The following is a 13115-nucleotide window of genomic DNA, read 5'->3' as shown; positions in this document are numbered from 1 at the left end:
GGTGAAGCCCGACGGTGGAGAGACACCTCCGTTCATCAAGGGAGTAGTAGGCAGCGGGAAGCAGAAGCACGAGAAAGGGAGGAAGCATGGGACGAGCAACGAAGGTGAGCCTTGAACCTCGACCTGCCGCTTGCAGAAAAACAAACTGAGGGTGCTCGCTCATAGTTGATGCTGTGGACGGTATCAACAACGAGCACAAGGATCATGCACAGGCGACGGATGCACCCGATGGCAGCCATTCGAATGGAGCTGGAGAGAAGAAAGAGCCCATGACGGAGACAGAGAAGAAAAGCTCGGAGTGCGAGGAGGGTGAAGGTGAGTGAGTGGCTGTCAGATGCTGTCTCTGGGATGACAAGTCACAAGAAGGGGGCGAGGAGAGGAAGAGGACGACAAGCGAGAGAGGGAGTGTGGCCTCGAGCAGCGGCAGCAGGAACGAGACGAGGAGCGGAGCGAACGCACAGGCGGAAGAGGAGCCGAATGATTCCGTCATGATCGCGCGGATGCAGAGAGAGCAGAAGGAGAGGGAGGAGAAGTGCACTTTTTCTCCTGCCCTCAACCCCAAGTCGTTGCAGATGGCAGAGGGCAGGGAGCGTAAACCACTCTACTTCATTGACAAGCCCAAGGGCGAAGAAAATCAGGAGAATATTAACCATTCCCCTGGAATCAAGGTATCGTTTCCTACTCGTCTCCCTCCTCGTCCTCATCCTCTTCTTCTGCTTCCTTCTTGTCATCCTCCGCCTTTTGAATCATCTATTTCTTCCTGCTGCCCCTCAATTTCACCTAATCAGCTCGAAAGATTTCAGCAGATCGGCAAGCTGAGATCATACAAAGGATGTCTGTGGTGAGGAACAGCTGGAGGAGGAAAAGGACGATGAGCTGATGAAAACCTTCGACAGGAAGCTGCAAGAAAACATCAGGAGGAGTTGAGGTGAGAACGAATTTTCTGTCCAGCTCATGAGCTTGCAAGCAGAAAGCTTGAGGCTGAGATGGAAGAGAAGAACGCCAAAATGATTCAGGTGAATGGAAGAGATCGATGCAGCTAATTGCCCCTTTTCCCTTTCCTTACTGCGACCCATTGCCTGCTGGTTGCGCTAGACGCTCGTCCTGACATCCTGTCTTCTCGGCCCTCTCCTCCAATTCCTTGCTTTTACTCTGTCCCCTCTTTCACCGTCCTTTCAACCTCATCCTCGTCCTCTCTTTCACGCTCTTACATGTCCACAGAGCTTTTCGATCAACCGGAGGAGCGAGGAGCTGTCAAACAGGCGCGTAGCCGAGGGAGATGTCTTCACCAGGCTATCTGCTGTGGATGTGGAGAAGAAGAAAAAGAAGCTGCAGGAGATGAAGAGCGGTCAGGAGTCGCTGCTCTCCTCTTCTCCGGTCCGCTTCTCTTGCTCCCTCCTTGCGAGTTCGTGACAATGCTTTACGTCAGGGGGTGAGTGTGCTGCCCAAGAGCAAGGAGCTCGCGATGAGACGGGTACGAGGGGTCGGGATATACCTTTGTGCTCTCCTCATCCACAGCTCCTTCCTCCTGCCTCTAACTTCTTCCCATGCCGTAGCTCCCTTGATCCATCTCGTTCTCCTCCTCCCCTTCCCTTCTCCTTCACCGTCTAAAGGTTCCTCGCAGTCCGAGCAAGGTGACGTCATCACCCGCCTGTCAAAGGTGGACTTGGATGTCAAGTGGAGCAAAATCCACCAGCTGAAGGAGCAGCTGAGCTTGGAAGAGGCGACCTCTCTTGTCCTCTTCTTCATCGCTGCGACCAGAGGTAACCATCGGCGACAGGTGGAGACGCGGATCGACACGAAGAGCAGGAGGAGGACGGAGGAGATGGCGAGGAACGAGTGAGTGGGCAGGAACATGAGAAGGTTGCGGTGACGTTTCGCCAGACCTCACAAGGAGACGTCATTACGCGCCTGTCAGGCATCGACGTGGAGGCAAAGAGAGCACGGGCGAAACTGATGGAGGAGGAGGCGAGAAGGAGGGAGGAAGAGCTCATGGCAAGTTTCCTGACCTGCATTCTTGCCGCCTTACCCTCCTTGCAGGTCAATTCGGCAAGGGGAAGGGGAGGAGCGGACAGGAAGAGGTGTGCACTGCAAGGCGCCAGACATGGGAGGGAGAGGGTGACTGTAGCTCTTCAGCTCGCGACCGAAGTCGGCTGGAGGAGAGGGAGAGAACTTCTTCGAGAGGTCAATGAAGTACCTGGAGAAGAAGAAAGCGGCGCTGGAGGTCCCCCAGTCCTTGAAGAGGCAGAGAAGGCTGAAAGCTGTCTGTCAGGAAAAACGACTGCAGAAGGAGGAGGAGGAATCAAAAATCCTCTCAGCTCGGCCCAAGATGAACGATACTTCGCGAGAGCTGGCGTCCAGTAGGAGCAGTGTGCTGTCTCAAACAGGAAGACGATCGACGGATGCACAGCCGGAGCAAGGGAAGGGGGGCAAGGCATCGCCATCCGCAGCGAAGGGGAAGGAAGTAAAGAGGGAAGTGGAAGGGGGAGGGGAGAAGCGAGAGGAGAGAAAGGAAGCAAGAAAAGAGGGAGGGAACGCTTTGAGCGAGGAGAAGGACGTTCAACTCAAGAAGGAGTTGCATCAGCTGCGCACGAAGATAGAAAGGTTCGTCATCATCTCCGCGTTCTTCTTCGTTCTTTTCCTTCCATCCTGATTCCTGCCGCATGCAAACCTTCCCGCTTTCTTAGCCCCCCTTCTTCCTTCCCTCTGTCTCATCTTGTCTGAATGAATTTCTTGGTGCAGCCTGGAGAAGGAAAATCAAGCGTTGAAGGCTGAAGCAAGCAAGAAGGGGGAGCAGTGAGCTTTCTTATCTCCAACTCCCTCCTGCCACTACTGTCTTGCCCTCCTTCTTTGCACTGCTTGCAGAGTTCTCTTCCTTTCGCACCTCCCCATTTGCTCCTCCCCCGCTTCTCTTTCCACTCTCCTCCTGAAGTTGTCGTCTAGGATCCTGAAGCTTGAGCAAGACTTGCAGCAGCACCGGAAGGAGAAGGTGGAAGCGGAGGCCAAAAGAAAGAAGGATGAGGGCGAAGTCAAAGAGGGGAGAGAGGCGGATGAGGGAGAAAGGAAGGAGAAAGAGGAGGAGCAGGAGGGGTCGCAGGAACATCTGGATGCGGATCGGGTCAAGTTGCATGCCAAGGAATGTCTGCGCGTTGCAATGGTGAGCGCATGATGATGATGATGAGGAGGAGGAGGAGGAGGAAGAGGAGAAAGCAGAATGACTGACTGCTCTTGCAGAGGCTACTTTCCTCCGAATTCGATCACGACGACTCCTTTCTCTTTGCCAATGCTGCGCTCTCCTCATTGTACACACCTTTTATACTTTATCCTTTGACCCATGCCTCCGCCTCCTCCTTTCGCACATTCATCGCTTCCCCGCTTTGCTCGCTTCCTCTCTCTGGCTTTGACGTGAAATTTCCCCAGGCAGTTTGAAGCCAAAGAGGAGCATAACAAGGAAAATTTCCGATCGCTTCTCAAGGTGATCCACTCATATGTCCTTTCCTACTCCTCTCCTCTCCTTCTCCTACTCCTACTCCTCTCCCTCTCTCTGCTTTCTACCCCTCCTTGACGGCTCCTTCAGGTCATCAAATCAATCAGCGACTGAAAGTGGACCCATCGCTGTCGCCCCTGAATGTTTTCCCCAGTCCTCTTTACTTGTTCCCACCTTTGATTTCACGGGAAGAGTTTCACGCATACATCCTTTTATCACATGACATGGACAACAGCAACATTTTCTTTCCTTCTTCCTCTTCCACTTTTTCTTCACCTCTTCACCTTCTCCTCCTCCTCCTTCACTCTGCTTCTCTTCTCCCATTCCCTCTCCCTTCTCATCCGTTTGACAAACTCACACGATCAGCCCGACCAAGTTCCTCTTTGACGACGTGATGGTCGACGACGATGACGATAGAGCACCACCAATCTGCTTCCACATCATCACAACGCCCCTTCCCCACCACCTCCTCCTTGTCTCTCCATCCTCTCTACGCCCCCCCCTTCGCGACTCTCCTCTTCTTCCACTTACCGCTGGAGACCTGGGGAGCTTGTCGCTTTCTCTCACATCCTGCAAGTAGTTCAGCAACTCTCGCTCGCCCCTCCCTTCATCTCCTCGTCCTCTTTACCCTCCATCCACCGACCTCTCCTTCTCTATCCCTCCCCTTCATCCCCTCGAGCAATCTTTCCTCTTCTCCCCCGCTCCTCTCACCTTCAACCTCTCTTCAGCTCCTCCGCTACTCCATCTCGCAATGCCGATGAGATCTTGCGGTCTGGCCTGGCCCTGAGCAGAAGCGGAGCCGACGGGAGCAGCGAGGAGAGCGTCATGCTGCGTGCGGAGACTCATGAACTCCTCCTGCAGGTTCGCAAGAGTCTCCTGCAGCGACAAGTTTGCCTCTCGCAGCTTCTTGACCTCCTCCTCGTCTCCCTTCGATCGGTGCTCCTCGTTCTCTCGCAGGAGCTGAAGGCATGTCAGGAGGGAGGGGGTGGGAGGAGGCAGACGAGGAAGACAATAGTAAGGAGAGTTGAACAAGCGAGAGAATCGATCATGACAGTAGAGGAAAGGGTGACGGAGGACAGGGTGGAGGCAGGGGGCAGAGAAAAGGCAAGAAGAAGGATAGGAAGGAGGAAGACCGGCAACACAAGGAACAGGGCCTTTGAAGTTGGAAGAGGAGGAATGAAATGAATGTACAGGAGACGGAGGAGTAGAAGAGAAGGAGAGGAGAAGAATAGGGAGCGAGGGTGACCTGCTTCAACGCCGTGTTTTCAACTTCAAGTTCCAGGACGGAGCGAAGGCCAAAGTTGGAGGAAGAATCAACCTGAGATCTGTAGGAGAAAAACATCACGAAAGAAGGTCATCGTCATCGTTATCGATGTCATCGTCTTCGTTGCTGTCGCCTTTGTTTTCATCATCACCACCATCACCATCATCATTATCATCATCGTCGTCGTCATCATCATCATCGTTTTTCCTCTCCTTCTTCACCCCTCCCCAGCGCAATTCTACTCCTCTTCCCCTTCCTCTATCCCCCTCTACACTCTCACTCCTCATCTTGCCCCTCTGCTACTCACTTGCTCCTTTCGTCCTCGAGCATCTTCTCCATCTTCTTCACTTTCTCCTTGTAACCCTGGACGAGCATGTTGAGATCCGCGTTGCTCTTCTTCATCTGCTCAAAATCCAGCAAAATCTTCTCTTCTTCACCAGCCTGCATCTTGTCATGAGCCCCTCTTCCCCCTCTTCCCCCTCTTCCCTTCCCCCACCCGCTTCCCTTTCCCCCTCAACTCTTTCACCTCCGACATCTTCGCCCTCTGACGCTCATGACTGTCACCGCGGGACAGCAAGCGGATCTCCTGGTCCTTCTCCTCCAGGCTCCTCATCATCTCCGAGATGCTCTTCTCCAAGGTCTGGATGCGCTCCGAAGGCTGGAGGGAGCACGAGTCAAAGCACCACCGCAACCCGCGTCCCCGCATCATCCCGCCATCTCCTCGAGGACGCGCATGCACGGCAGATTTTCTTTACCTCACGCCCAGGAGGCAGGTGGGAGGAGCTCGTATGGAACCGTGAAGCAGACGACAGAGAGTCCTGCGACCTGCCATGGCCCAGCTCTGCGCAAGCACTTCAGCTACAGGGGCACCAGGGGCAAAGGGGAAAAGAGGGGGGCAGGGGGCAGCACCGCTTCGCAGCTTCTCGCTCTCCATCCCTTCTATTCTTCTGAGGAGCCTCGAGCGTTCCTCCTTCAGGTTCGACACCTCCAAGTACACCTGCTCCAACTCCTTGCGATGCATCTCCCTCTCCCTCCTAAGCTCCGCCTCCACCTCCACCACCAGCCTCGTGTCCGCCACGTCCTCCAAGGACGCGATCTTCCCTTCAAACCGGTTCAGCAGGGCGTTCAGCTCCTCCTCGTGCATCTTCTGCATGCGGAGTAGAGACATCTCAACTTGCTGCATGATGTCCTCGACGTATGCGACGCTTCCTGCGACCACATCCCAACTCCTCTGCAGCGCTTGCTCGTCCTCCTCCTTCCTCATTCCCTTCCTCTCGCCTTCCCTCTCCCCCTCCCTTCTCCTCCCCCCCTCCCTCTGCGAGATTTGCGTCTTTCCCCCATTATGCACCAGAGCTCCTCTATCTACAACAGAATTGCTGTAGCCATGCTGCTCTCCACCCTCCCCATGCTCCTCAATCTCAACCTCACTCTCCACCTGCAGGCTGTTCAACACATCCAGGTCATCCTGCCGTTCATGGAAGACGGGCTGTACGTAGGACTGTGGGACCCAGGACTTCTGTCCCTTACTGTCCCTCACCAGCATCCATCCTCTTTCCCCGGTCCGGATCTTTCCTCAAGTCAATGTAACAAAGAGAAGGTCGATCGTCCTCACCACAACGACAGCATCACCAGCTCTCAGCTCTCTCCCCTGGGCAGTAATGAAGCCATTCAACATGAACAAGACCGTCTCTCCTTGATTCGGGTGAATGCGAACGGAAGATACACTCATGATGACGGTGAATCTCAAGACTTAGTTTCTTCCTCCCAGCCTGTTCTTGTTTCAGCGGATGGTCATCCCAAAGCCTGAAGACAAATCAGCGTCAGCATGTCACCATTGCGTGCACCCCTTCCCGTTCTCCTTCTCTCCTTCCCCTTGTCCTTTCCTCCAATCGACGGTTTTACCATCAGCTCGAACCAACCTTCTCTGCCCCTTCACGACAGACTTGAAAGGCTACTGATCCTTGAGTCTTCTCCTCCGCCTTCTTTGAGAACCCTTCCATCCTTCCTCCTCTCTTCCCTTCTGCTGCCCTCCCTCCTCCCTCCTCCCTCCTCCCTCCCCCGCTCATCCGATTCCATTCCAATCCCATTCCTCTCCGCAGCCTGAGGCGGGTCAGGATCTGTGATTGAATATCGTTACATCGGTCGTTGCGACCGTTGCGGCGGCGAATTGTTCTTCGGAGTCTCGGAACCTTCCGCTAGGGAGAGGGTCCTAGGTGGCCTATGACCCGAGATTGTATCGGTGAGCCTGGGAGATCGGTAGGACCGGATACTTTACTACAGGGCCTCGAAGAGGAAAACTTGGGCTCCTGCCCCAACCTCCCGATTTGCCCCAGCGACCTTCAAGGTTTCTCTTCATTCCCCTGCTCACTCGGATCCTCGTCCTCGTCCACAACCTTAGAAGACGGTCCTTTGCGGCGGTCTGGTCGATCCTCGCATTCTCGTCCTCACCTGCTGTCTCACTTGCTTCAAAGCATGCTCCATCACAATGCTGATACAGCGGACAAGAGTCTCGTAAGGAAACCGAGAGCCATCCGCAAGAACTGCATTCGCTTAGAGTTGTCGAGGCTGCAAGCTCTCTTCTGCTACAAGGAGAGCGAGGCCGCTAAGATCTTGGGCATCTCCCTCACCGCCATGAAGCGCGTGTGCAGACGAGCCGGAGTCATGAAATGGCCGTACTCGAGGACTCGAGTTTCCCCATCTGGCCCACCATCACCGTCCTCCCTGCCTCCAGCGTACTCGGCGATCCTGACAAAGGCCGTTGAAGATGAGCCAGAAGGCGACTGTGAGAGCTTGTGCGGGACTCAAGGCGCATATGAAGGAGTGCCGGAGGATGAATGTTGGATGTGGGAGGAGGATCAGATTCCATTGGAGGTAGAATGGATCGAGTGGTACATGAGCTCAGAGGACGACTAGGACGATACAATGAAGCCAGACAAGTCTGACAGGTCTACAGTTACCCGTAAAACAGTCAGCCTTTGTGAACGACCACCTGTCACCACTGACAGCGTTCTGTTCGAACTAGAGCCTGTCAAGTGTATCGCATCTTGATATTTTGTTTTAATAAAAGTTTAAGTTCGTCATCTCTTCCTTTCCTCACAACGCTCTCCCTCTCAGTTCTTCCAACAAGGACAGTCGAGCCGCCAGTCTGAGGAGTCCAGCATGATGAGTTCACATGATTGTGCTTCAAAGCTTCCGCGCAGCACACACTCCTGAGGTTGACGCCGAAGTTGATGATGAAAGGCACGCGGAACTTTACAAACTGTGAGCTTGAATAGACCCTGGAGACACTGAGAACTTTCAAGACTCTCACTGCACAACAAAAGCTGATCATCGGATGGTGCACTGTCACATCGATTCGACTGAGGCTATGTTCACGGTTTTTTAACTCAACTTTGAGTAAAGGTTCGTCCCCTGGAGATCGGATATATCGGATTCCCCGTTTGGCGTGACTAGCCGCATGTCACTGCCACAAACCGTAACGTGGCCGATGATGACTTGAAAAGACTTGAACGCATTGCACACTGAAGAGACGTAAGTTTCATGATACTATGCTGAGACTGAGAGGAGCTTACCTTGAGGCCCTTCAAGGCCCATTCATTGACTGAAAAAGAAAAGCAATTTAATTTTCAACTTTTCCGCCGGCCAATTGCGCGTAACCGTCACGCCGGAGTCCCCCGCCGGTCACCCCGCCGTGACGGTCGGACCGTCAAACGGCCGTCGACTCTGATGCCGGCACACCATAATTTAATTCAGTTAACAATTGTTAGTTCCTCCGAGTCAGTCAACTTTTACGCCGCGGTGGCCGGTCCGGCGACTGCGGCCGCCGCCGGGGCGCCGCGGGCCGCCCCGGCCCGCGCACAGCCTGGCAGGGCAGGCCGCTACAGTACTTTTACTCAAACTTCCGTTAAGTTAAAAATCAGGCTATTTGGTTGCCCTGGCTGCCGGAGGCACCGTAACCTTAGGGCCGAGACTAACGTCCGTTAGCGTATCGCGAAAATATTGCGAACGCAACGAAACGTTTTAGAAATATTGTAAAACGTTTATAACTATTATACAATTTCCAAACGATGTGTAAATTTGAAATAAGTGGATTTATATATTTACAATGTCATTTATTAAATGTAAGCAGGCCGTGATCATCGTGTGGTAAAGCTGTGTTGTAATAAAGAGAATCGCGAACGACGTTCGCGATTCTCCGTATCCATGAGATTAAAACTGCTTTTTAATGTATTTGAATTTGTACCACAAAAATATAGGTCAAAACAGGATGACGAAATGGTTTGAAACGTTGTTGAAGGAAAATGTTTCCAAAATGGAATTGTTCGTGTCAGGTTGATATATATCGAAGCAATGCTTGTTTGACAGGGAAAGGGATATTTTTGGCAAAAAAGTTAAATCTATGTATGTCAAAAAGCGTTCGTTCGCTCATGGATTCGCGATACGCTGTCAGCCGTTAAACTCGGCCCTTAGTACCGTTTAGAGCCTTCCCCCTTGACTCAAACTTGTGACTGAAAGCCTGGAAGTTAAGTTAAAATACGCTGAGGACTATGATGGCAGGCCCCCGAGAGACGGTCGCCCGGCAAGACTGAATTTAACCGTTACAAAAGCGTTCGATGATTGCATCTTCCATACGTAACGGGCTACCACACATAAAAGGATGCCCATGGCTATCAACGCGCGGCGGATCTGGGCGGTATGATGATGAAGATGAACTAGACAAGATGGCAATGCACGATATGACCATGATGACTGTGATGACTAGAATGATGGTGAAGACGACGATATGGTTGAGATTGTGAGCACAGAGTGATGAATCATCGAAGACATGACTTTGTCTTCCAAATTGTTTGACGGATCCGACCTGTTCATGTTCAATTGAGTGCAACAGCATGCTCTTGTATAATACGATAAGTCAGCATGTTCTCATGTCCTATGAAGAGTGAGGGTTACTGACCGCAACGAAAACGATCGCAGGGAAGTCTTGTAAGGGGTGGAAGCTCAATGCTGAAGGGAAGAGTCCTTGGGCTTCCCCGTCTCTTCTCAACATCTGCAGAAGACAGATTCGACGTGATGACTGTGCAGGGAGGAGAACTCAGAGCTGACAACATGAGCAGGTCGTTGTGTTTGGTGGAAACGGGTTCGTTGGGAGTGAAGTCTGCAAAGCCCTCTCCCTCAAGGGGAAAAAGTGCTGTCGATTAACCGCTCTGGGACACCGAGACAGTCTCTAGATTGGATGAAGAACGTCAAGTACCTAGCGGGTGCGAGCCAACTGCTCTTTGCTGCGTCCTCATCGCAACCATAGCGGACGTGTTCTCCCCTGAAACCTGGCGGAGCATGCTCGTCGGCGCCCAGGGAGTGGTCGCAGCCATCGGGGGGTTCGGGTCGTACGAGGCCATGAAGAGGATCAATGGCGAGGCGAACATCGTGGCGGTGGAGGTAGTCGACTCCCCTCCTCATGTGACCCGACTGGTCCCGCTGACTTGCTCCCTTCAGGAAGCTGCTGCTGCCGGAGTCCATCGCATGGTCTTCGTTTCTGCTACGTTCCCTCCATTTCCTGCCTCAATCCCGCTAAGGTGAACCATTGGCGTCAACGGCTAAGAGAGGGAGGGAGGGAGGGAGGGAGGGAGGGAGGGAGGGAGGGAGGAAGGGAGAGAGAGAGAGATGGAGAGAGATGTTGATATCTTGTCATGATAGAGGATACATCGAGGGGAAGGAATCGGTTGAGAAGCTCGTCAAGGAAAGATTTCCCTCAAGCTTCACTATCCTCAAGCCTTCGGTCATCTACGGTAGGACCGAAGTTGTTATGCCATCCTACCTTTCACCTTACATCTGCCAACTGTCATATTGATGTCATGTGCTTCTATCTCCTGTTCCTCTCATATCTCATCCTCGTCTCTAACTTCTTGACTTCTTTCCTATGATCTCACACCCTCTTAGGAAATCAACCCGGCGCCCACCCCCTCATCGCAACCGTCCGGGCGTTCGGTCCGCTACAAGAACCGCTCATGAGCCAGACTCCCCTCCACAAATTCTCTGGGCTGCCGGTACGAAGGGGATGTGAAGGCGCTGGGCGGTTAGCTGACGCGCCGGCAGGTCATCGGGTCAGCGTTTGTACCATGGTCCCCTGTAGAGGCGGTGGGCAGAGCAGCAGCGGAGGTTTGCGCCCCCTGCAGCTCGCGTTGTGCTGAACCTTGACACAGGCAGCGATAAGTGAAGTGAGCCCTGCCGTCATGAGCCCCTCGGACATCGCGCGTTACAAGTAGAAGGGGAAGGAGAATAAAGGGACTGAGGACGAGGACGAGGACGAGGACGAGGACGAGGACGAGGGAGGACGAGGTGGTGGTGGGGGGGGGGGGTGACAAGGGAGGAGGCAGGGGATGAGAAGTGGATGGAGGAGCAGTACTCGCTGGTGTGAGATGACGTAAAACTTTCAAAGTTGCATTCCGAGTTTCTCCCCAACCTCTTGAAGGAACTCTCTCCTGATCCCCGTCACAACTCCCTTCAACTGCAAGGAAACGTCAGCCTGACGAGACAGGAGCGCGCGACGTTCCACCTCTTCAGCCATGCTGCTGTAAATTCTCCTCACTTCGTTCTGCTGCTCGGGTGTCCTGCACGACTTGATGATGGAGGAGATTGCGATGTTGATCTACACGCTCGAGTCAGCCTCTGGGAGAGCTGTCGGGAGGTTGATGATTCACCTTGCGGAGGCAGGTTTCTGCCTTGCGAACATCGAAATGTTGTGTCGGTCGCTCTATGCAATCAGTGAGTGATCACGAGCTTGCAACAGCAACATGGCAACTTTCTTTCAGGTTTGGGATCCCGATGACCTCGTGGTAAACGTTCATGAGCTCCTGCAGCCTTGCAGCTACCATGACGATCAGCACGGAGAGCAGAGGAGAGGCGTTCTTCACCAGCATCCTCAAATGCCGCGTTGTCGAGGTGACGGAACTTTCCTATCTCGACATGGAAGCGATCGATTTGCACCATGCTCATCCTCAGCTCGATCCACGCGCTCCTACAAGTCGTCACCTCCTACGTGCTGCATGGAGAGATCGACCTCTTTGAGAGGTTCTTGAGGAGCGTCTCTGTAAATGCTTGAAACAATTTCTTCTTCTCTTCCAGCACTTTCAGTATCGCCTGCACAAGTTGTGAGTGGATGTCTCTGAAGACAGTCAGCAGAGTCCGTACCTCCCAAGGTATGCAGATGAGAACTGCGTAATTGTCAACCTCTAAGCTAAAGCTATGCTTGCTGTGCTTCCCGTTCACCAGCTCCTCGCCAAAGACCGACTCATCCCCGCTCCTTCCCAACAGTATCTTCTTCTGAACTCCCCGCACTTGGAACTCAAGCGCTTCTTCCATGAACAAGTCGTCTCTTCCAGGAAAGCGCAAAGATGTTTCTTTCAAAGTCTTGTATTGCACGATGCTGACTAGACCGAGGCGGAGGAAATAAAGCCCCTTCACGTGATCGTTCTGTTGAAACACAAAGCTTCCTTTCGGTACCGACAAGGCTTTGGCAGATTGAGCCATCGCAAACACGTCCTTCCAGGCCCACGTGCAGAATATCTTGAGAGAGCAGAGGAAGGAGGCCAACTCGGCGACTCGATTTGACATGAGGCTGTCGTGAGCTTGCAACAGACGCTGGAAACAAGAGTTGCGGTACTCGGACTCGTCTTGCCGTCGGGCTTTACAGATGCTGCCTCCCGACGTTTCCAACCTCTCGAGGTCAGCCTTCTTGATGTAGCCCTGCACGCTCATGTAGTACTTGATGACATCGACGATTCTTTCTTTCTCGTCTTTGGCTGCAGAAGCAAACAAAAATCGTCGACACGTCAAGGAGTTGTCAAGATGCACCTGCAGCAGTCGCAGCCCGAAGGTGGCCTCCTGATCCAGCTCGATCTCCGACTCCAAGTACTTGAGCACAGGGAGACCTCGGAGGATCTCAGACTCGGCTAGGTTGTACCTCTCGTCATTTGACGTGCCAGGTAGTCGTAAGTGCAGGCGACCTTGTCGTATCTCCAGCACCATCCGCTTCCAGTCCCCGCTCTGCCCCTTCCAGGCGTCGAGGTCGCATACCCAGATGCTCTCCTTCAAATCCTGCGAAAACTCTGTCGCAAAGTCTTGAACTCGTCGCGAGGAAAGAACAACTGTGTCGCATGCGTCGACCGTCGTGAACCTGCTGGCGTTTTTGGTGAAACAGAGTCCACTGAGCTCCGAGAACTGAGTAAAATTGAGCTTGTGCGAGTTCAGCCTCGCAAGGCTTCGCTTCAAGTCATCTCTGGGAGGGTTCTGGCTTACTGTCTCCTGTACCTCCGACCCTCCTTTGACCGCTGCCTTCATCTGGAGAGATCTGCGGAAGGCATCTTT

At 53.3% G+C, this 13115-nt stretch overlaps 5 protein-coding genes across 5 annotated transcripts in view; 3 read left to right on the top strand and 2 right to left on the bottom strand.

The window, feature by feature from the left end:
• GUITHDRAFT_136092 (hypothetical protein) overlaps positions 1 to 3429 on the top strand; it is a gene marked incomplete at both ends in the record, with an annotated part of 3810 nt that extends 381 nt beyond the window's left edge. Inside the window, 13 exons of the mRNA XM_005836349.1 lie at positions 1 to 104; positions 166 to 315; positions 364 to 668; positions 897 to 928; positions 971 to 1016; positions 1222 to 1377; positions 1430 to 1474; positions 1625 to 1780; positions 2041 to 2081; positions 2137 to 2604; positions 2743 to 2796; positions 2944 to 3157; positions 3235 to 3429. The exon at positions 1 to 104 is cut by the window's left edge and continues 58 nt beyond it. Coding sequence (XP_005836406.1) covers positions 1 to 104; positions 166 to 315; positions 364 to 668; positions 897 to 928; positions 971 to 1016; positions 1222 to 1377; positions 1430 to 1474; positions 1625 to 1780; positions 2041 to 2081; positions 2137 to 2604; positions 2743 to 2796; positions 2944 to 3157; positions 3235 to 3429 — 1966 coding nt within the window. The remainder of the gene's footprint in view (positions 105 to 165; positions 316 to 363; positions 669 to 896; positions 929 to 970; positions 1017 to 1221; positions 1378 to 1429; positions 1475 to 1624; positions 1781 to 2040; positions 2082 to 2136; positions 2605 to 2742; positions 2797 to 2943; positions 3158 to 3234) is intronic.
• A 412-nt stretch (positions 3430 to 3841) lies between these two features.
• GUITHDRAFT_104954 (hypothetical protein) lies at positions 3842 to 6015 on the bottom strand (the record flags this gene model as incomplete). Its single annotated transcript, XM_005836348.1, has 8 exons — positions 3842 to 3916; positions 4019 to 4057; positions 4199 to 4447; positions 4734 to 4812; positions 5059 to 5192; positions 5248 to 5409; positions 5507 to 5592; positions 5661 to 6015. 8 exons carry the CDS (start codon positions 6013 to 6015, stop codon positions 3842 to 3844), a joined length of 1179 nt encoding a protein of 392 aa, XP_005836405.1.
• Positions 6016 to 7223: 1208 nt separating this feature from the next.
• GUITHDRAFT_104953 (hypothetical protein) lies at positions 7224 to 7664 on the top strand (the record flags this gene model as incomplete). Its single annotated transcript, XM_005836347.1, has 1 exon — positions 7224 to 7664. One exon carries the CDS (start codon positions 7224 to 7226, stop codon positions 7662 to 7664), a length of 441 nt encoding a protein of 146 aa, XP_005836404.1.
• A 1744-nt stretch (positions 7665 to 9408) lies between these two features.
• GUITHDRAFT_104952 (hypothetical protein) lies at positions 9409 to 11014 on the top strand (the record flags this gene model as incomplete). The annotated part of the gene is made up of 10 exons (XM_005836346.1): positions 9409 to 9444; positions 9514 to 9546; positions 9726 to 9888; positions 9929 to 10009; positions 10054 to 10181; positions 10245 to 10324; positions 10446 to 10537; positions 10689 to 10795; positions 10845 to 10907; positions 10952 to 11014. 10 exons carry the CDS (start codon positions 9409 to 9411, stop codon positions 11012 to 11014), a joined length of 846 nt encoding a protein of 281 aa, XP_005836403.1.
• A 160-nt stretch (positions 11015 to 11174) lies between these two features.
• On the bottom strand, positions 11175 to 12298 carry GUITHDRAFT_151544 (hypothetical protein). Its single transcript, XM_005836345.1, has 7 exons — positions 11940 to 12298; positions 11809 to 11888; positions 11663 to 11766; positions 11551 to 11616; positions 11450 to 11502; positions 11305 to 11397; positions 11175 to 11256 (listed from the first exon to the last, which is right to left on the bottom strand). The coding sequence occupies exons 1-7, from the start codon at positions 12276 to 12278 to the stop codon at positions 11182 to 11184; spliced, it is 810 nt and encodes a 269-aa protein (XP_005836402.1). The 5' UTR covers positions 12279 to 12298; the 3' UTR covers positions 11175 to 11181.
• Positions 12299 to 13115: the final 817 nt, after the last annotated feature.

Source organism: Guillardia theta, assembly GCF_000315625.1.
Source record: "Guillardia theta CCMP2712 unplaced genomic scaffold GUITHscaffold_18, whole genome shotgun sequence".
Classification (NCBI taxonomy): Eukaryota; class Cryptophyceae; order Pyrenomonadales; family Geminigeraceae; genus Guillardia; species Guillardia theta.
This window is presented reverse-complemented; position numbering and strand designations above follow the sequence as displayed.

Bases quoted from the DNA above. Each gene is read 5' to 3' on its own strand.
- GUITHDRAFT_151544 (XM_005836345.1), bottom strand. From the start codon at position 12,278: ATGGCTCAATCTGCCAAAGCCTTGTCGGTACCGAAAGGAAGCTTTGTG. The intron at 11,503-11,550 runs GTTGCCATGTTG...CTGATTGCATAG, and splicing joins GATCCCAAACCTGAAAGAAA to AGCGACCGACACAACATTTC. The intron at 11,257-11,304 runs GTGGAACGTCGC...GTTTCCTTGCAG, and splicing joins ACAGCAGCATGGCTGAAGAG to TTGAAGGGAGTTGTGACGGG.